At 41.0% G+C, this 22,870-nt stretch overlaps 2 protein-coding genes across 2 annotated transcripts in view; both read right to left on the reverse strand.

The window, feature by feature from the left end:
* The window catches only part of LOC138016259 (NACHT domain- and WD repeat-containing protein 1-like), a 43,377-nt gene extending 39,627 nt beyond the window's left edge, over positions 1–3,750 (reverse strand). The window contains exon 1 of the mRNA XM_068863433.1: positions 3,462–3,750. The gene's annotated coding sequence lies outside the window, so the exon portion shown is untranslated. The remainder of the gene's footprint in view (positions 1–3,461) is intronic.
* Positions 3,751–10,236: 6,486 nt separating this feature from the next.
* Positions 10,237–22,259, reverse strand: LOC138015955 (NACHT and WD repeat domain-containing protein 2-like). Its single transcript, XM_068863102.1, has 7 exons — positions 22,063–22,259; positions 19,706–20,228; positions 18,759–18,961; positions 18,038–18,368; positions 16,644–17,380; positions 14,676–14,882; positions 10,237–14,297 (listed from the first exon to the last, which is right to left on the reverse strand). Exons 2-7 carry the CDS (start codon positions 20,217–20,219, stop codon positions 10,836–10,838), a joined length of 5,454 nt encoding a protein of 1,817 aa, XP_068719203.1. The 5' UTR covers positions 20,220–20,228; positions 22,063–22,259; the 3' UTR covers positions 10,237–10,835.
* Positions 22,260–22,870: the final 611 nt, after the last annotated feature.

The following is a 22,870-nucleotide window of genomic DNA, read 5'->3' on the forward strand; positions in this document are numbered from 1 at the left end:
GGTATGTAAAAATATTCTTCGGCAATTGGAGCCATAAAGCGAGTTAAGGACGTTCGCGCCAAAATCTTCCTACGGTGAGATTTTCTTCATTTCTCGCCTAGAGTTAGGTCATAAAGTACTTACTCCAACTTTAGTTCGGAAAAAATGGCAGTGGAAAAATGCCTTAATTTCGAGAAATCGGTCATAATAGCAAGATGTAGCCTCATTTGCTCGTTTTTACGGGAAAAAAACCTTTGTTGAGCATAGCACCAAAGTTTTAAGCAGGCGTGATCTTCAGTTGGTTGGTGGTTCGTATAATGTCGCTCGATTGCCGGCATGCTCATCTTCCGGAGAGTGATTTTTTGTGAAATTTAATCGCTGGTTGTTTCCACGCTGGTCCGCACTATTCAAGCGGGCGAGGACGAAAATACTGCTCAATTTTCACGAAAGTAAAGGAAAAGAACTTCTAAAACACGCATTCATTTTGAACTTAAGTTGGTAGGGTAATAAAAGCATTAAAAAGAAACAGCCCCAAATTTACGCAACGGTTCGTCCTCGAGTTTTCCAAACTTTCGGCCACTACCCGATCAGCTACCTTTTCCAGAGCTTTTCCATACTCCCGCTCACTTCTCTTTAAAGTTTCATGTTGATTCGGAAATAAATGTGCCATTCTTTTGCCGGCCTGGAATCTTTTCCCCGGCGTTTTTGTCGCCGTGTTATGTTAACTAATGTTTGAAAAATATTTATGCAAGTCATATAGACTAGTGCACGACTGATAAAACAACACGAATATCAGTCGTGCAGTAGTCTACTTGACTTTCCTAAATATTTTTTAATCAATTTTGACTGACCAACATCTTCTCTGACCCAATGCTGTGCAAGACTTATCGTCTACGGTTTTTGCAAAGGTTTTAAAACCTCAACTTCACTAATGCTTGAAGTAATGCGTGACATATTACAGTCGCGTTACCTGCGCAGTAACGTTGCGCACAAACAATTAGCGCGAACGTCCTTAAGTCCCTTAGCCATTTGTTCCTCAATCCATTCTACTCAATATAGACAACTCCCTAGTTGAATCACACTTTGATTTCTGCAATTTTTTCTGAGTTAATTGTGGCAAAACATGATCTACCAAGCTACAGAAACTGCAAAACCTTACTGCTCGAGTCATAACTTCATCGAGCTATGAAGCTAAAGTCGATTCTTGTTTCACAAACTCAATGGGAAAGACTTGCAAACTCAACGTCAAATACAGAAAGCCCTGATAGTTTTCAAGTTCTAAACGGTCTTGTTACCCGAATATCTGACGTCTAAATTTGTAATGCGAAATGAATATTCTCTCAGGGACTCGGTAAACAAACTTGTTGTTCCTTTTCCGAGAACTACCTACATGAAGAATAGTTTTAGTTACAGTGGTGCTACCCTCTGGAAAAGCTTACCCCGTGACATTAGAGAGTCTGATTCAATTAATCGATTTAAGCGTCTTCTCCATGGTCATCATGTTCAATCAGGTTTATAAGTAGTACGTGCAGTCGAACCTCCACTAACGGACACCTCTTGTAAATGGACACCTCCCGAATGCGGACACCAAACCGCTGTCCCGGCGATTTCTCCTCTAAAACACTACATACTTAACCTCCCGTAAGCGGACACGGACACTTATTGGGGGTCCTCAGGGCCTAAAAAAACAAAACAAAATCGATTCTTTTACTTACCTGTGTGTTAACTACCAGAAAAAAGAACAATACCGTCACCACCCTGTTAATCAAAAAGGAAGGCACGTGCAAGGTAGCCAGCACATGGCGTCTTGGTAAGGTTGACCGCAACACACACACCATCCATACTCAGGGACCCATTTATGCCACTGGATAATGCATATCTTCCAATCAGCATCCCTTTTTATCTAACAAATTACAAAACGCTCTGCTGGTTTAGTACACTGTATGATTAGGCTTGATTCTTACTTCAGCACTCGAAACTAGCTCTCCTTCTGAGATCTTCGAATAAGCTAAAAGCAACTGACAATGGATCCAATTTTTTGGTTCCGAAACCGGGGGTCTTGCATTTTAAAGCAGTTCTTTTCAGAACAATTCCATGGCACTGACAGTTTCCGACCAGGAGGTGGTGTCCATTGTTAACAGCCTGACAGAGAGCTAAGCTCCCGAACTGTCGACAGTCACAAAAACGACCACGTGACCATGACAGTCCAGTCAAAGAGATTCCCTCAAAGCACAACGAAAAGAACATCCTGGCCACACTGGAAACCAGACGAGCCAAGCGTAAGTGGTCGCTTCAAGTTGTACGAGAACACACGAGGAACTCCACGTGTCCCTACGGACTACATTACAAACCCAAACTTTACATCCAGACCTCCCTGGACCAGATCTGTGACAGAGCTGAAGCCAACCTCTTAACGCTGATGATGACAGGAAAAGAACCTAGTTGCAGACAACTAGGCCATTCCCGCCTAGCAGCAGCTACTACGAGACTTGTACCTGGATCAGCAGAGTTCCCAGGCAACCACAAACCAACCCAGCAACAAAAACAGACCCAGGCCTAGGCCTAAATCCAAGACTAAGGCTGAACCTAAGAAAGTTCAACAAAACTGTAATCTGGCTTTTATGCAGGCTCAATTATCCGAGCTACAAAATATGTGACATTGGTGTGTCTTTCTCTGACTGCAAGCGTTCCAAACAAAACATTACCAAGGGTCATAAGAAATGCTACTATAGACGAACCAACCCTTAAACTGCCCAAACCTATACGGCTAGAGCAAAGGACAAGAAATACATTGAAAAAGTTCTCACAAAAATCTCCTTTATAGAGGTCTTAAATTCACACCATTTCATCCTCTTCATTACTCTTAGCAATCCTTACTAGAGCATTGCTAGAACAATGCGTTTTAGATACATGATCGGCAAGCAAAAGAAAAACATCTGCTCATCACTTCCATGCCAAATCCACATGGCAACTATTAATAGACCTACGGGCTAACTCAATGTTCTACCCAATTCAAACCCTTTGGGAATACTGAAAACGTTTTGTTCCAGGTAGTTCCATATCATTTAAATATGAATGCTACATTATCATGCAAACACAATACACAAAGAATCTTAGTCCCGGGAGATTTGAATTGGGTACAACATTGAGTTATTCGATTAGGTCTATTCAAAATAAAGTCGGTTGCCCTTGAAAAGTACTTCGAAGAGATCAAGCACGAATTACCTTCGACAGTTTTCCGCCCTAAAAAGGACAACATTTCAGCAAACGATAGAAAAGCCACCCTGCGAGCAGAGTCTCTTTTTATCTTCCTCGATCACTGGTACTCCAAGCTCGATATATGAGCAACTCTTAAAATGATGACCTTTTGCATTGTTACGTGACTCGAGCGATTTGCATATTTATAAGGATTTGTATGGGGAAAATAACGATTGTTTCTGTGACCTATGAACATGTAACGATTTAAATAAAAATCGTCTTACCTTACTTTAGTTGAGTGTTTTTTCCCTCCTGTGTGGTCTTTGAGCCGATTTACGGCCATTCCTGTTAGTTTTAGAGGAACCGGTTTGCTTCTCTATATATACTAACCAGGGTTGGGTACTCTCACGAAGCAGTCGATCCGATCCGCCGAAGGAAAACGGCCGTAAATTGTCTCCAGCAGCTCCAGTCGCCTCGAAATTCCGGGTAGAGCACGGACGATAGTTAATTTTTCCTTCCGTGGTCTTTGCTTGGCGTCGAATCTTCACAGAGGCCAAATAAAACGTCGGCAATCTCTGAAAACTTTCCCGATTTAGCCATCGAAAGAGGCTTTCTTCAAACTTCACGTTACTCCAACGATCAAAAGTTAGCTTAGCGACCCGGCCAGACACTCGAATTACTTTCACTCCGGGTGTGAGACAGTCCTTTGCTTCCATCAAAAAACAGCAAATCCTTATAATATGCAAATCGCTCGAGTCACGTAACAATGCAAAGGTCACCATATAAAGAGCTGCTCATATATCGAGCTGGTAACTACAATAAAATGCGAAGATAAAACGTCTTTGAATACCTTTTCGTGTGGAAAAGTTAAAATTAATTCAATCTGTTTTGCAAACAATGCATGTGATTGACGCGTGAATGACGTAGGTGTCCAATTACAGATTTCCAATTTGGAGTTGGTCAAATTGGATACCTGTAATTGGACACCCACGTGATCGTGTGTCAATTACGCGACAAATAGCTAGGTATGCACAGAACCAATCAGATTCGAAAATTTTGTAATAGTTACGATTAAGCGCAATAGCGAAACTAATCTCAAACAAGATGACAAAGCAACAGCAACAGTCATTATGGGTACAGCACAAAAAATTCAAGAAGGCTTACAGCAGCTATGGGACGGTAACTTTTACAAGCCTCTCACGTCTCCTATTGTGCTAGACACTGCCCGAAAAGTAAACGCAATAGTTAAAAAACTATTAAGAACGGGTAATATAGATAGAAATTACTTACAAATGATTGACAATCGGTCTAAAGTATTCGCGCATACCAGAATTCTACATGCTGACTAAAACCCACAAGAAAACACATGTCGGCAAACCAATTGTTTCTGGTAGTAGCGGCCCTACAGAACGCATTTCCAGTTTCGTGGACTCATTATTACAACCCATTGACGTCAAATAAGAGTCATAATACAAGACACCACCGATTTTATCAATTTTATTTAAAACAAGCAAACTCCAAATGATGTTATTCTAGCCACTCGTGATGTGAGCTTCCTATACACTAAAATTCCTCAAGCAGAAGGAATTTATGTAATTTGCCGCAACTACGAGCACCAATATGAGTCTAATCTGCCGATTCCCACCAATGATTTGTGGGATGTCATGCAGCTCATACAGTACGATGACCTATTTCCTAGACAGCCCAATTTCCGGACACTTAGACTTAACGATTCTGTATATCCGATAGATACGTTCGAGAGACTTCAGTATTCACTACTCTGATTGCGTTTGTTCTTTTCGTGACCAAGTTATGCTCCATTTAGGTAGGAAGATTCAAGTTTTCGTTGAGATAAGTAAAATTTGTCTCTAATTAGTGCGATTTTTATCGCGCGTCTCGAACTATGTCTGTTTTTGCAAAATGTGCGGTAGATTTAATTTCTTTTTTCGACACAAGTTGAGCTAAAAGGACTACGTTTTTCAGCATACAAGAAATTCCGTTTGCAGTTTCGCATCTCCGAGCATGACTACTAAAGAGTTTAATTGCACTTTTGGCGAGGGATGCTTAATTCCGGACACCTAACGATAGCAAACAGTAAGGTCAGCGCGCACCGTGAAGGAAATGATCGAGAAACATTCTCTGGAATGGATGCATCGCAGATGACGAGAGCTATCTTGTTTCTCTGACGAAAGGCTACTTTGCACTCCTTTGGGACTTAAGGAGCGGACGCCGAACGCCTACCTAACGAGCGTGAATTGAAATTACACGATTCAAAGTTGACGGAGCATGATTAAAGGGGCTCTGTCACGCAAAATGATGTAACTTCATGACACCCAAAATGTCCGAAAAGTAGAATCATTTGACACTACTTTATGGGATGGTGTGGTGTGGTGGCTTATCCCTCTAAAGTGGTCGATTTTTTTTCATTTTATTACCTTTGACAGTTTCAATTATTTTGGTTTTGCTTAAGCTAGTTTCATACGTAAATAATGCGTTCATAGACCTAATCGGCTAACTCAATGTTGTACCCAATTCAAATCTCCCGGGATTAAGATTCTTTGTGTGTTGTATTTGCATGATAATGTAGCATTCATATGTAAATGATATGGAAATACCTGGAAGAAAACGTTTTATTCCCAAAGGGTTTGAATTGGGTACAACATTGAGTTAGCCGATTAGGTCTATTAGCGAAACTTTAGGATTGAGAGGACGTGAAACAGCACACGGCAAAAGGCAGTCATGAAAGCGTGAAAATGCTATCAGGCTATTATTCATGCTTTAAAAAAGTTGTTCGGTATCTGTAACCAACAGGCAATGTATGAGCCAAATTCAAATAAGTTTCTTTTATTTTTGGCGAAACGCAAATTTCTGTCTGCCGTTTTTCTTGACAAGTTTTCTTTGAAAGGGAAAATTGCTCGTGTAGACGATGAGCAAGTTTTCTTTGACAAGTTTAGCCTGTGCCCGAAATATTTGATATTCAGCGAGTACGTAAAAAAACATTTCAGTCCCTGCTTTCGTTTTAGCCACCATTTTGTATATTTTGACGGCAATGAGAATGGGTTATGACCAAAATGGATACGCCGCAGTCAGGTGTGACAACTTCATAACACAACTTACAACTTCAGGGCCAAACAAGGAGACAAAAACCTGTCATTCCATGCAACCCAAGTAGAATCGTTTGTAGTGTTAAGTAGTAATATGCACTATTTAAGCCTTGGCACTCGTTCGAAGATGGTTAGGTATTACTTACCGTCGAGGGTGACATTTTATGTACCCACAGCATCTTCACCTCGCCAACCTAACGCAATGTTATGTAGTTGTCATAAAGTGTCACACCTGTCTGTGGCGTATCCATTTTAGTCACATCCAATGAGAATGAGCGGGATACTTGGAACTTTAGTACTCTCACTAATTTATTCCTTGCCACATTTACTCGTCGTCCGTTTACAGGTACAAAATTCATCCTTCACAACGAAAAGCTGGCATGCAGTCTTTTCCTCGAAAGAATCAGGTCATCTTGGACGGCTTCGTCGTCGATTAAAGAAACAACGCAACTCATGATCTTCCGTGAAAATTGTCACAATTGCTTCAAATGCTTCGACCTTTACCTTTTTATAATGCTATCTCGTTTTGCATTTTTATATTGGAACTCAAACAATTGCGGCTATAAGCGACGTACGGTGACTGAAATAGAGGCATTTTCATTTAAACTTCCTTTTTGCGCAACCGGAGTGACACTGCAATATCCCATTGGTTGTGTACCACAAGGAAGAAGAAGAAAAATCAATAATGACGCGGTTTGAGTCGAACAAAAAAACCCCAAGAGAGTTTTCGCTAGTTTTGAACTGAATCCGCCAAGAAAACGGGGAAACATTGAAAAACAATAACTGAAAAATCGTAGGAATAGCAACAGGAACAGCTTTCTTTTAATTTACTCGCGATGGAGGCCGTTTTAATTAATTAACCTGAATCCGCCTTCGCTTTGATTAAATAACGGTTCTTTGCAATGATGTTTACAATAAAAATCAAAATATAACAATAGCAATTTTTACTTGTTGCAAATGATACGGTGCCTACTATTCTAAGGTACTTTTGTGCGGTTTACTGAATATGCGGGAAAAGCATATCTTAACAAATGTTAAGAAAATTGGGGATAACCACGCATTTTTCGGAGATAAATAATCAACAATATTAATATTTGTAACAAGCTTGAAAATACAAAGCAACGTATGGCATTCTTTTCCAAATTGAACCTTAATTATCTCTGAAAAATACATGGTTACCCCCAATTTTCTTTTTGGATACCAAGAGCACTTGCTAAATTCTCCTTTTTCCGCATAGTTTTGAACCGCGCAAAAATATCCCTGTATTACTAAGCACCACCCATAGCATTCTCGTCACCAGAGCCTCGGATAGACCCAAGGCTCTGGGAAACTCAGTGTTGGAGAACATGCGCCGTAGAGTTCTCATAGCCAAAAATTGGCTATTTGAACCTTGCGGCGCCTGCTCACTCCTCGTGCTAACATGAATGCACTAATCAGAGACGCCTCTGATTGTTCTTCACGAAAACCAATAAGAAGACACTTTATTTCAGAGTTCCCCAGAGCTCTTCTCTCTCTCAGTCAAGAGAAGAGCTCTGGCGTTGAGATTACACCCATAGAAAATCCGAGTACCTCGAGATGCGCAGAACATGTGCGCAATAACAATGGTAGGCACCGTCCTTAACTCCGAGCAAGAAAGGAAGAGCATAATGAAGACTCCTTGCACCATTCACCAATAAATGAAACCTGAGGCTTAATTTTGTTAGCTCTCTACTCCGCTCCAAGAGGTTTTTCTCCGGGTACTCTGATATCCCCTCCCATCAAAAATTAACCTTGAAATTGATCTGCTTTAAAGCCATATAAGCTTGAGTTCTTATAATGTGACCATTACTATGAAGGGTTCACTGAGGACATCAACCAACCACTGTTTCCCGTCCCATGCACTTTTTTTCAAAATGGCTTATTCAAATGAGCCCTCGATGCCTCGTTATTAAGCTTAAAATTCAATAGAGTATTTTGCCTTGAACGAGGCATCAACGTCTTTTTTGAATAAAAACAGAAGAATATCTAAATGGCAGCCATTTTGGAAAAAGGTTTATTGAGATTGTGCGGGTTAACTTTGTTGATTCTCTGCTCTTCTAAGCGGAGAGATTCCTCACTAGGTAATCCCCTTCCAACCTTCATTTAAAAACTATGACTGATATTTTGATTTCTACTTTTCTTGAAAACCGCATTGGATCATTTAAACCGTGAAAAGCTGGCAATTTCATGCACTTGTAAATTTAACTTTTTCCTTTTTCCTTTTTCCTTTTTCCTTTTTCCTTTTCCTTTTTCCTTTTTCCTCCCAAAGGCATGGCGTACCAATAGGTAGTTTTCACAGTGGCGTCATCAAATTCTAAAATCAAAATCGCAAGGTGTTTTGAATTTTTATCTAGAAGAGGTTGAAGACGACCTAGAAATAAATCATTTTCCAAGTTTCCAGTTTAATGACATTGTTCGTTTCGAAAATACAGTATTTTGAATTTCCGAGTTGTCACCTTGCGTGACACCATGAAACAAAGTAATTTGGTTCAAAACAGTGTCTATGCGTATGGAGGGGGGCATTGGGGTCTATTAGAAACCGAAAAACCGCACCAAACTTCGCCCAAAACCGAAAAACCCAATTTAATTTCGATTAAAACCGAAAACCGAAAGTTTACAGACCCGGATTTCCAAAACCGTAATCGATCTGATTCATTAGTGGGCGGCGGGAGCTTGGTCGAGTGCCCAATGATAGGCAAAAGCTTCGCCCCATGTCTTTTTAAAGCTGAGAAAATTTCCTTTTTCAATTCGCAGGCTTCCACACGGTAAGATAAGTAAGTCTAGTGCAGAAACTTCAATCTTATTTGCAGCACGACATTCAGATGAAAATTCAATCTTACTTTGACAGTTCCCTATTTTGAAGTAATCTCAAGATCGAATTAATAACCAGAAATATTTCTTTTCATCATCATAGTCTATCTGGCTCATATAACTTATATGATCAGCAACTGAACTTGACGATGAGTTGTTGAAAGACTTGGAACTTACGAAAATTACTCAGGATCTTACAGATCTTAATTTACGTCGTGCTAATGCAGATCTTAGACGTGCTCTATTCAAGTTGTTACAACCACTGAATATCATGGTTACCACCACTGGTCGATGGTTATTAACCATCTGAAGAACGTTCGGGGAAAACGGGAATGAACTCTTCGAACACCAGTACGGACAGTTACTGGATATATTTGCATTCTAAGGGCGCTTTCCATTTGACAGAACTGACAGGCCAGACCGACCATTTGGAAGGAATAACTCAACAACGCCTCTACTATAACACACTTCGAGAATGTACTATACTTCTCCAGAACAATACGAGGGATTATCGAGCAAGTGTTCCTTCAAAATGTTGCATTTTCTTTGAAAACTGACGGGTTTGGCCGTCCAGTTCTGACAAAAGGAAAGCGCCCTAAGAGTCACAAACGCAAAAGTGCAAATTAGTGTTTCATGTTCAGCAACTGTTGGTCGTCTTCACGTTAGAGTTAATTTGCCCTATTTAATTAAGTTTCCTTATGACCCTGGTTGCAGAACCAAGTCAACCCACTGATGTTGCCATCAATGGAAGAAAAGGATCCTATGCGACCTTAATTTTTATATGAAGGAAATTTGTCTTGAGTGTAAAAGACCATTGGTCAGAATAAAATCTACATTTTACTGGCAAAATTGAGGCAAACACACACATACACAAAAACAAAACGAAACCAAACAACCTTAAAAAAGTACCAAGTATTGAAAATATGCTGCTTATGTAATTGCTTCAAATCACTCCCAAGGGTAGTCCCGCAAGCTGCTAGCTTACTTTTCAAAACACTTTTGATGTGTTAAAAGGAATTTAAATTGATAGTAGGTTGCATTCCTTCATATATATTCATTTAAACGTATGAGAAATGAGGTCTCGGAAATGGTGTTAGCAGCGTCGAAACGTCGACTACTCGCATTTGCTAATTTTGATTTTTATTGTAAGAACTTTGACAAATAATCATCATTCAGTTAAAACAAAGGAGGATTCATGATTATAGCAAACAATCGCCATTGCGATTTCATAATTTAAAATAAAGCATTTACTGGTGCTGTTTCTACAATTTTCTATTGTTTTTCCACGTTTAGCATTCTAAAATGGGAAAGGGCGAAGCATTTGAAGTAATTTTGACAATTTTCACGGAAGATCGGTTTCCTTGTTTCTTTAGTCAATGACGAAGCATTCGAAGAGGCTTTGATTCCTTCGATTCCGGCCGGTCATTACTACTAAACTGAAAACGACCTCTAACTGGTTCTGATCATGGAATTTTCTCGTACCCTGGACCTCCAGTTCCTTTGTACAGAGAAACTGGAAAACAAGATTAGTCAAACCCCTTCGCTTACATGAAACAAGTGGAAAGGCCCCCACCTGCTGTCAACTTGCCCATTTTGGGTAAGTTAACTTTCCAATTTGGAAATTCCACATTGTGTGAACTGAGTGATGTGTACGGAGTGTAAGTTTACCTCCAATATTACCCTGGCTTCGACCAGCCTTACTTAATACAGAGACAGCTGGCTTGATTACAAGTCCTGTATTGCAACCCCATTGATCGTAACGTTTCCAGAAATGAAGATATTTTTCGAAGCAAATACCGAACTGCCACCTCCGAGTATAACATTTGGACTGGCGAACAGTGCTTTTTTTGTCAATTCGGTCTTTTGAATGTCTGTCTTGTCCGAATCATCGTCGTCATCTTCATCTTCATCTTCACCTTCGTATTTACCACTTGCAAACTCTTGACACGGCTCCAGCAGACTCTCGATCGTGCAGTCCTTAAATGGCGAATCTTCTTGCAAAGCGATTTCTGTTTGTCCAGGAAAATGAGGTCGTAGCGACATCAACTCTGGTCTGTCGGCCTTCCCGACAACTAGGTGGTTGCCAGATACTGCCATGCGTTCGGGTTTCCAATCTGAAGTAAATGCAGCAACCTTTGATCCCGTGTTGAGATCCCAAGCAACAATGTCCCGATTGATAGAACGATAATTAGAGAATGCTATTCGGCCGTCATTTGTAATGGATAAGGAATCAACATCATGAGAATCGAACTTGTACTGGAGACATCCACTAGAAATATCCCAAAGGTTGATGCCTCCATCACCGCGACCAGTTAGGACTACGCTTCTGATTGTTGAAATTGCTGTGGCGAATACCGTGGGATCTTCACCATCCACTTGGAGCCTGTGCGTTCGGCGTCCGCTCCTTAAGTCCCAAAGGAGTGCAAAGTAGTCTTTCGTCAGAGAAACAAGATAGCTTCCGTCATCTGCGATGCATCCATTCCAGAGAAGAAGATGAGTGCGCGTTTCCTCTAGGATCCTTTGTTCTGCGTTTTTTGGACTTAAGAAGACGAGAGGTACGCTTTCATCGTCATGGTCTACTATCTGGCCGATTTGGCTGCACACCACAGCATTCCCACTTCTGCTGACCAGCATTTCTTCGAATCGATACTTCTGTCCAAACTTGTACTGCTGAACCACCTTTCCATCGTTGATGTTCCAGACTTTTAGGTTTCGTCTTCCGCGAGAGAAGGCAATCACGTGGTTCTCGTCGATGAAACCAAAAGCCTCTGTTCTTTTGGATGCCTTTCCCTGAAGAGATCTTTCAATCTTTCCAGTTTTTAAGTTGTAAACTTGGAAGTGAAGAAAGTTCTGATCGTGGATGTAACCAACAGCAAAGTCAGTTCCATACATTCTAATCGTGCTGGGAGGAAGGCTTTCCATCGGCAATTTAAGCGAACGCACCTTTGTGCTTGTCATAGTGTCCCAGATAATTATCTCGTTTGAATTATTGGCTTGTGCTGTCGCAATAACATGTCTGTCATCTGATCCGCGAGTCAAGTAAGTGATGGAGTCCACTGAAGAAACAGCCTTGTGATCCTTGGATGTCACGTCTGTTCGCCTCTCCTTGAGAGCTTCCACCAGGTCGTATATGCGAATCACTTCATCATGAGCAAGAGAAATTCCAAATCTTCCGTCCCTTGTGTAGAATTTCTGATGAATTACTAGCGTTCCAAATGATTTACTCTTCAAGGTTTTGCACACTGTTCCATTCTCAAGGTCTGTAATAATTATCTCGTAGTCAGAAATTCCAATAGCTTTCATACCGTCATCTGTTACTTGAAGGCGTAGCAGGCCTGAATTGATTCTAAACTGAGACACTTCTCTGATTAAATCTCCTGAGTGTAAATCATACAAACGAAGATTGTTTCTCTCCGTAGAGGTGACGACCACTTGTTCTTTAGAGGTCACTTTTATTTCCGATATGTAGCACGCTTCACCTTTTTTGAATGCACTGACTTCGCGCAGCTTCTCGCCCGATCTCGAGTTAAAGACTTTGAAACTTTTTGAAAGATGCACACAATAAGCAACCAAAAATCCTGATGATCCTAGTGTGCCGTACTCTTCATCTGTGTTAATCTTGCCGACATCAATCTGATGCACTAATCGATTATCATGAACTGTCCACACCTTCAGGTCTACGTCAGTTATTGCAACAATTCGAGCATCGTTGTCCACGAGACAGACAGGCGGCATGGGACTATACTGGCTCTCCCGAGAGAGGGCTGAGAATCTGTGAGTAATCTGACCCGTTGATGTGTTTAAGAGACATATGTCGGGGGATCCTGCTAAAAGCAGAAGATCTGGCGTGAGATGACCTCCTTGGATACTCCACACAAAGCCCACACCTTCGGACTCTGGAATGCTTATTCTTTGGAGCGTTTTTCCGTTTTGCAAGTTAATAACCAAGACTTGCAAATGATGGGTAGAGGATGACGTAGCAATATAAGCAGTTTTTCCATCACAACTAAAACCACAGCATTGTGAGGAGGAATCTGTAGGTGCCTTAATCAAAGAGACCAACGATCCCCCAGGACTTGTCAAACATTTATCGCTTGGTAGAAGGCATGGCACTGAAGAGGAGTACGCCTGTTGGAGGAGCTTCGTGATGCTGTCAAACTTGTCTACATCCCCGTCTCGGATTAGCCTTCCAAGGAGTTGTGAAGCAAGCTGATTAGGATCAGCTTTTAGTGTAGAAGAGGACAACTGCACAGCTTGCTGCAGACTGATGAAGTCCTCATCATCTGGATACAAAAGGAGGGCGGAGTCAAGGTCATCAAGGATTGATTCGACTGACGTTGCTTTTAATTTTGTCAAGAGGAATTCAAAGTTACACAGTGCCTCTTCTTTAAGCCTCGTAAGGTCTCCTGAATGCATAAGATGATGTGGAAACTCGTTAAGCTTTCGCAAGTTGAAAATCACCTTCTCGCTCTTCTCTCTCTGAAACATCAAGGGCTGTCCTGCAACGAAACGGTCTTTAAATACCGTCTGTCCGTCTTTGTCAACGTACGGCTTTGCTGCACCATTCGACCACTTTCCCGAAAAAAAGTCAGCGAGCTTGGAGTGGATATCCTCTTTGTTGATTTCGAGGTAACGATCGGTCGCTACTTCGATGAACTGGCGATGGTACCAATACACCACACGAGCATCATCTGCTCCCCGTTCTATTAAATAATCTCCAATATCAGATCGAATACGAATCCAGAGCAATGGTGGCAGTCGTCGGACCGGAGGTGTCCAATACTGATATACGTCATTTAGCACATCATCATCAAGTGATAATACATCCTCCAGTTCGGGTTCTGTCAAGCCATTCTTGGATGCAGTAAGGTAAGCTAGGGCTTCAGTGACTAGCAACTTTCCATGTCGACGCTCCACCTGTCCTAAAAATGCAGTAATGACGTTGGTTACAGTGGTAGCTAGATTAGTTTCGTTCAAAGAGGTAAAGGACTTCCAGCGGCAAGCTTCGTCGAATGACAGTTTCAAATATAAAGGCAACGGACATCCTTGAAATGCTTTCAAAACCACTTCCTTTTGGAATGGAGTTAAAGAACGCTGACAGGTTGACAACCAGCTCTCCAGGATGAGGTCGGCTTGATTTACTTGAAACTTTGGAACTTCCTTGAAACACGATTCTGGAAAAATTGCCTGCAAAACAGGAAAATCATAAAGACAAGCATGGTTACGCAATGTACATGAAATAGCGTACGAAAATGAGTGTGGTGACCCTATTGTTTCTCTGAAACAATTGTTTTCTTTCTTCATTTTGTAGCTGTTCGCACGAAAAAATGTCTTTTGCCTTGGACTTTGGACTATGGATCATATCTTTTCTCTTCCATTAAAAAAAAGAATTTTCGTTTTCTAATCAACCTCGGGTGTCCTTTTAGCCCAAAGTAGGAGAATTATTTGCCTTGAAAAAACACCCCTTTAGACAAAAGGAACAAATTACCCTTTTTGCATTAGGAATTAACTATTGCAGAATTTCCAGTTGTGCTTGGAAAGTACATCTTAAAGCATATTCATTACCTTTAAACGAGTGAAGCATTCATATTCTTGGCCAGGTAGGGTAGACAAGACCAAGAAAACGTTTTTTGGTAGCTTCCTTGGCAACCACTCCAGCCGCCTTCCACTGCCTCCTGCTGGAAACTGGTCTAAAGAATCAAGGATCAACACCACAGGTCGAGATGTAGAGGCCAGGCACTTTGGGAAGAACTCCAATAATTCCGTTAGATCCTTCGTGAAATTGAGAAAAGTCAATAACCATCTATTAACTTAACATAAGCTATCTGAACATTATCATAATGCGAATTAACAATCATTGGATGAGGTTTAGCATGGTAGCGAAAATTATCCACTCCGAGGTTTCTGTAATCTGACGAACCCGAAGGCTAAGGCGGATAATACAAACCGAGGCCTTGATAATGCTCGATATCACGCTAAAACCGAATTGAATAATTGTTTTATTACGCACATTCCTGAGCACTTGTAAAGACAAGAGCGTGCATAAAAAAAACCGATCACACATGATTGTATCTTTTTAAGCTTACAACTTTTCGCCCGCTCTTAAGGACGTCCGCGCTAATTGTTTGTGCGCAACGTTACTGCGCAGGTAACGCAACTGTAATATGTCACGCATTACTTCCAGCATTAGTGAAGTTGAGGTTTTAAAACCTTTGCATAAACCGTGGACGATAAATCTTGCACAGTGTTGGTTCAGAGAAGATCGTGATCAGCCAAAAATGATTAAAAGATATTTAAGTCAAGTAGACTAGTGCACGACTGATACTCACGTTGTTTTATCAGTCGTGCACTAGTCTACTTGACTTTCATAAATATTTTTTAATCATTTTTGGCTGATGATACCATAGTGACAAAAACGCCGGCGAAAAAATTCCAGGCCAGCAAAAGAATGGCACATTTATTTCCGAATCATCATGAAACGTTAAAGAGAAATGGCCAGAAGGGTGGGAAAGCTCTGGAAAAGGTAGTTAGTAGTGGCTGAAAATTTGGAAAACTCGAGGACGAACCGTTAATGGAGCTGGTTTTTTCAAATGTTTTTATTACCCTACGAACTTAAGTTCAAAATGAATGCATGTTTTTGACCTGCTAGGAAACTGCCAGCGATTAAATTTCAAAAAAACCACACTCCAGAAGATGAGCATGACAACAATGGAGAGATATTATACAAAACACTAACCAAATGAAGATGACGTCTGCTTGAAACTTTGTTGCTATGCTGGAGAAAGTTTTTTTTAATAAAAACCTTTCATCCCTTCAAAAATCGACCCTGTCTTGAGTTCCAGTCCTTCCCCAACGGGTTTGACGTCCCTTCTACACACATAGCAACTATTGTCCTTAGATATGACGTAACGGAAAATTAGCTGCGGGCTTGTAGCCAATCAAAATTGAGATAGCGACACCAATGTATAATAATACAAATGATCAGAGGAAGCATGAGGATGCATGGGTGACAGGAACTTTGAAACAATAATAGGTTATCTGACTTCAAGTTGGATTGCACAACATCTTTGCTGAAGCGCTTATACATTCATTTGTTCACATGATCATGTAACTCAGTGTTGAAACAATGATCGCGAAGTTTACGTGAAACAGAAAACGACAGGCTGTTGTTTTTCATAAAAGCATAATACGGTTGGTCTAACTTGTCTCTGTGTTTTGAGAAGTTTCACCATGTCTGCAGATAACAGACATTAAATGAGCTAAAATGCAAAAAAATTAATAAATTTTTGGCAAACAAAAAGATCATCTTGATACTTGCAGGTTACTGTAAACACAATGCTAGCTAAATCTCTTTAATGCATGCTTATTGAAAACCAACTTGCATCCCATTTGAACTTTATGAAGTACTACAGTAAGCTAATTGAACTTTCCACCGTTCTTTTAAGAACGCGTGGGATTGAGTTTTCCGTGATCCTTCACTTGACTCAAATTTCGTGATTTTCTTTCTCCTAAAAATATGCCAACGAGACTCACCTCGGGAATATCCTCAATGTCTTGATCAGTTATCCTATACAACTGATGACAGATGCTCCTCAACAACAACCTAATACTGGATGATTGTGGGGATGTACCAAGAAACCTTAACACCACAATGGCTGACTCAGATTCAAGCCATTTTGTTATTTCCACAGCTATCTTCGCCATGATAGAAGTTTTCCCACATCCCGACTCCCCATGCAGTATGACCACATGTTGCTGGCTTTCACTTGCAAGCAACGATTGCCTGATTTCAGAAAGAAATTCGTCTCGCCCTTGACAAGTCAACCCTTTTCTCTGACAGAACAGAGCGTGTTGTAGCACCTCCTCAGCTACAGCATCTTTGTTGTCACCGGGTTGTTTTGCCTCGATTGCCTTCTGGATCATATTTGTCAAGACGCTGTACACATCGGCACATAGCTTTTCAAGATATTCAAAATGCTCTCTAGATGTATGCGGACTGATGCCCTCGCTAGTCCATTTGACATCGTATTGGATCACACTTGTCGCAGGTAACGCTGTGGAAAGCTCTTTCTCTTTAAAACTTGTCAACAACTTCTGTGCAGGCTCGTCAAATGATAAACTTGCTGCTCCGTAATTCTTGTCCACAAACTTTCCAGCGTTACGATCATCGGCATTTTCCATGAGATTAGTGATGACCCTCTTAAACCAAAAGCAGTGATTTTCGGGCGATGAAACTGTAATGATTCCGCGACGGATTTCGTCTTCAGTTACTGCAAAAATAAAACGTAAAAGCATTTTTTTTTTATGTGTGTAACGGGAATACCAATCAATCATTGAAAGATCAGTGCTACTTTTTTTACCTAGACCATCGAAAGGTTTGTCAACAGAGACAATCGCTACACCACCGGAAAAAGTAAGATAATGAGTGGAAAAAGAGCGTTGCAAGTGCGGCACACATGAATTTCATCCCCGTCCTCTGCAAAAACAGTAACTTAAAAATTACCATACATGTTTGGGCGATTGACGACACCGTGTGCGCAGAAAAAGAACTCGGTCATGATATTTCGTTCTTTATACTTATTTCAACAACGTTGAAATCCATTTGTAGCGTACTTTGCCACCAATGTATAACGCGAACAGGATGACATAATCACAAAATGGTCACCATTTCTCAAACGTTTATTTTCAAGTGTCGATACGTTAGCGTTGCAGTCTTCGTCTATAAGACTCCCTAATTACCCCAAGTAGCGTTTCGTTGGGAAACATGGGTAAGGCCTCGGAGACAAAGGCCTCTGAAGTTGAAAAGATATCAGAAGGAATCTTTATTGTGTTAAGGCTTGTTGGTTGTGTTTGTTTTTTTTTTTTTTTTCGTCTCCATTGTTTTCTCAGCCAATCACGAGTGCTGTTGTAATAGCTGTTTCTATTACCTGACATGTGATACTTGTGCCGCTCCTTTTCGTCGAGAACCTTATCAGCGGCTGTTCTCAAAGCAACTTGCATTGTTTCAAAAGCCGCCCACCAATCAGCGGACGCTTTTTTACGAGCTTCTTCATTCTCAGAGTCCCGATAGTGAGGTAGCTGTGATGTGATTGGCTGGAGCAGATATTGAGCGGGAACTGCGTTGTCGTCTTTCCGAAACCATTTTTGCAGCAGTTGTCTATCGTGTACATTCTCAATTGCTCCAAGAAGACTCTCAAACTCAGTGATGGGGATCTTAGCTGGGAAGGGACGGTAGCCATATTTTTGTCCTAAAAATGTCTGGAAATATAGAAAAAAGAGAAATTTATTTTTTCTCATACGTTCTGCGAGCGATACAGAACCTCCTTAAGATTGTACAACAAAAGCATTTCAGGGCCTTATTACTAATAAAGCAAATCATGTCGAAGTCTAGAATTAAAGGCCGGATTGAATTGCGGGGTTTAAATCTTAACAACAATAAAGGCAAGGTGACACATGCTAACGCCAACCCGGTGTGGCCAACACATCACGCATGCGCACAACCATTTCACCCGGTCAATTAGAAGACATGGACAGCTGCTAATTGACCACGTCTGCTAATTGGCTGGGTGAAATGGTTGTGTGCATGCGTGATGTGTTGGCCACACCGGGTTGGTGTTAGCGTGTGTCACCTTGCTTTTATTGACTTACTATGAAGTTTGGTCCAGTTGAAAGCTCCTGACATGCGCGTAGCTCTCTCATGCATAGCTCAGTGGTCATGTGATCATCGGTGGACTCGTCCCGGACTCCCCATCTCATGTCCACCACTTGAAAGTCATAGCCTCTCTCCTGGCAATAGGACTTGAGCCGAGGATAAACCCGCTGCATCAGCGTGTTACGTTCCACGAAGGTATCTTTATAAAAAGACAAAGACAAACAACCTGACAAGTGGTTTAAACTCAACAACAAAGACTCTTGTACTCCGCCAAGGAAATGTAGGATTTTTACCCCGGTGAATGAAATGAATGGATGTATTTTTGCCATGACTCGGGCATACTCGGAAAAAAATTGAATGGTCCTCGGCAGGAGCCGAACATACAACCTTCCGACTAGTCCAGATATTCCACCATTGGGCTGTAGAAGACTCTTGGGGACTATACCACTTGACTAGCTTCAGAGGGCAATTGTCCCGCTTATACTATTAGGATTTTTACTACTACCACGAGTCTTCTATAGCTCAGTGTATATAAAGCATTCGGACTGGTAATCAGAAGGTCATCGGATAGACTCCCGCATGGAGTATTCTCAAGTGGCCATCCAAAAAATACATATTTTCAAGAAAGGTTTTTTTTTTATGAGAAAAGGACTGACTTGAATTTTTGTCCACATTAGTCTCTTGATGCTCAACACCTACCTACTGTAGCTATTCTTTGTTTGCCAGTGCAAAATTTCTTTGGCTACAGCCATTATTTGCGATTTACAGAATGCAGAGACGGGGGTATTCTACGAGGGAACATCTCAACCTCGTTCCCAGGGCAAATGACGCTGTGAACGAAGTTGGGGACATCAGTCAGAAACTACTGCTTTCAACAAGCGAAATAAAAGTTTTTAAGTTATTTCAAGGACTAGACTTGACTAGAATCCCTTCACACGCTTACCAGTGAATGTTGAACTTGTAAAAATTCGAACAATTTTAACGTTGTCTGAGATGGTTATGTCCAGATCTTCCAGTAAGGCTTTCTTCCAAGTCTTAATGAACTCTTCATCGGACGACGCCTCATCACACACAGGGTTTGTGTCAACGTCTTCAGACGAGTTTGAACTTTTCTTGGACTCCGAACTAGGAGAAGTTGACAGCCTTGAATTATGCTCAGACCTATCTGCTTCTTCTGCTTCTTCTTCTTCTTCTTCTTCTTCTTCTTCTTCTTCTTCTTCTTCTTCTTCTTCTTCTTCTTCTTCTTCTTCTTCTTCTTTGCTTCTAGGTTCTTCGTCACTGTTGTCACTTTCTTCTTCACTCTCATGGGAACGAACCCGATGTTGTCTTGTGACAGATTGGTTACCTGATGGGGACTGGGTGGTTGCAGCATGCGCATTAGCTTGACTGCCAGGGGCTAAAATTGGTTGGCTGGTTACGATGGGCGTTCTTTTTTTTCTTGACACAATAGCGCCCATGATTTCAGTCTGTTAATGAAATGATTAGAAAATCGTTAGAGAGTTGAAATATATACTTCGCTGAAAATGCCAGAGTGTGTCGACAGTGATGCTGGCAGCCTGGTGAGATTAGATCATAGTTAGTAGTCTCCTTCTACTAACTATAATTAGAACCAACGGACTGGTTTATCAAGTGGACCCATTTGTTCAAAATTGAGGTGCATAGTAGCCTGTAATGAATATTTTTGGTATATTTAATTCATTTCCTGGTGAATGATCTCTTTACAATTTTCCATACGAATTACCACTTCACTCGACGGTTTCAGGCCGTAAGCACGGTTTAAATCTAAAACTCAATCCTCAACTTGACCCTCGAAGCGATCCGACGATCGATCAAACAACTCAGACTAAGTCCTTCTTTACACATGACTTTCTTCCCGCCACTCGTAATGTCAACCTCGTTCCCAGGGTCTCTCTTCTTTACCTCCTAATGTGGTTGACTCCTCAACGACATTGGGAGGCAGAGAAGAGAGACCCTGGGAACGAGGTTGACGTAATCTTGCTTATTTATGTCAAATCTATCCTTAACATAGCCTTCGCGGCGAATTCATTCAGTTCCGGCCGCGCAAGAATAGGGTGAGCGCCACCAAAAATTTGGAGCTTCTGTTGTTGCGGAGCGAGGGAAGGCTTCGCCACTCGAGATCTCTCGCGTTCTATTCCGTGCTGGACATTCACGATGACGTCACGGCAATTTCAATCGCTGGAAGCACCAAAAGACCGTCATGAACTAACACATTCCTATTTACAGACTTGACGCGAACCGCTTGCGTCTGGATAGGACTTCGCTCGGTTTGCCAAAATGTCATTTCACCATGTCACAACGTGACAGTCCTTTGTCCTTGCTCGCAAGACTAAACTCATCAAGCCATGCAATACGTATTTGTCATTGTTTGATGATACAATTTTTAGCATTCCGTTTTCACTAAATTCGGTTCCTAGCTGTCGGTCAGCGTTACTACACGCACTGTCGTCTAACGGACCAGGCTTCTTCTTGCACACAAAATTATAACTGTCTTCATATTTTCCAGTACAGCTGCCATTAGTTAATTAACTATCTTTCGAGAAAAGCAGTGGAAAGCCTACGATGTCATCCTAACACTTCTTTGGTAATTTTCAGTTGTTTTATTCTCTTATGGTGATTCTTCTTCAAATTCTTGACATTTTACTACCGAAAAAAGGCCATTGAATTTGAAAGGCAAAATGCCACAAATTTCTAGGCCATTTAGCTGCATCTCGGATATTCATGATCACTGGGCATTGAAAGAGGCTATATGTGTGAAAGATTTCGATATTCACAATTCGGGATGGCCCATAAATTTTATGCTGGTTCCGCTATATCACATTCATTGTACCTGAAACTAAGCTCATGAGTATCGATTTTATGACAGGCTCACGGAGCAACAACAAAAAAAAATGCAGTGCTTCGGTCATGCTGTCTTTGCAACTTATAAATATTTCATAATTTAAGTAGTGGATTGCCCGAGACCTTGTGTTTTCCATAGTTTTGCCTTGTCGAGATAATTTCCTGCGAACTGGAGTTTGATTAAAAGATAACTAAACGATTATTATACGCCCAACTCTCGATGATTAATGTGGGAAATTATTTAGATAGAACTTAGTTGGGCGCTAACCTCCAACCTTACTCGGCAGTGAAGTGAGTCCGGCAAGTGTGGAAGATCGGCTGTAACTATTTAAATGTAAGCTAATGGTGTTTTTGTGTTTCGCAACATATTAAATATTCTTTAAGACTAAGTCTTCCAGTCGTGTTTACACTTAGAAGAGAAAAAGGCAGAGTAATACTTACCCAGAGTTTTTTGCTTCTCTATTGTAGTGATGGCAAAACTACGTTGCTAATATTCACACAACATTCTTCTAAGTAAACGTCAATCCACCCAATGACAGATGATATTAATGCGATAAGGAAAGCACTGTTAAATAAAGGAAGCACGCAGTCGGCCAAGCAAATGCCAGTTCATGACAACATTTAGTCAATCAACATCGTCAAGGTGTTTCGGTTTAATGAAGGTAAATTATGCGCACAAAATTTTGACTCCAAGCAAGCGTGACAATTAATTGGCTTTGATGAGTTAACCCTTGTCGCTAGAATCAGTGACAGTGATTAAGAAAAACGTCGGCTAATGCCTAATTTTGGCACTATTAAATGATGTTCTATTTGGCGTTCAATTGCTATTGCTGTGAAAAGTTTCCATTATTATTTGTATTTCATCTAATTTAAAGATTGCTTGGACTTTTCTTGTTGTATTCTGATGTAAAAACGCTATGGAAGTCACTGTTATGGAGACGGTTGTCACGGTGACGGTTGCGGTCGGCTTTGAGGTTTGATTACATTGTAATGAGAGGACGTGGTCTGTTTTATACGCCCTCGCAGTTTTTGTTTTATCAGCAATTTAAAATCAACTTACTCGATAAGTTGGGAAAGATTTCAGAGCGGTTAATTAGATGACCGGCTCCTCTATTGCCCTAGTTGGAATCCCGGACTCAATCAGCAAATAATTTATCAACACTGTTTCGGGAGAAAAGAAAATGAAAAATCTGAGCTTACAGGGATACAATTTAAAGCTTTCCAGATCCGAAACTCCCAAACTTAACTT

The sequence above is a fragment of the Montipora capricornis genome, chromosome 9 (genome assembly GCF_036669925.1).
Source record: "Montipora capricornis isolate CH-2021 chromosome 9, ASM3666992v2, whole genome shotgun sequence".
Lineage (NCBI taxonomy): Eukaryota > Metazoa > Cnidaria > Anthozoa > Scleractinia > Acroporidae > Montipora > Montipora capricornis.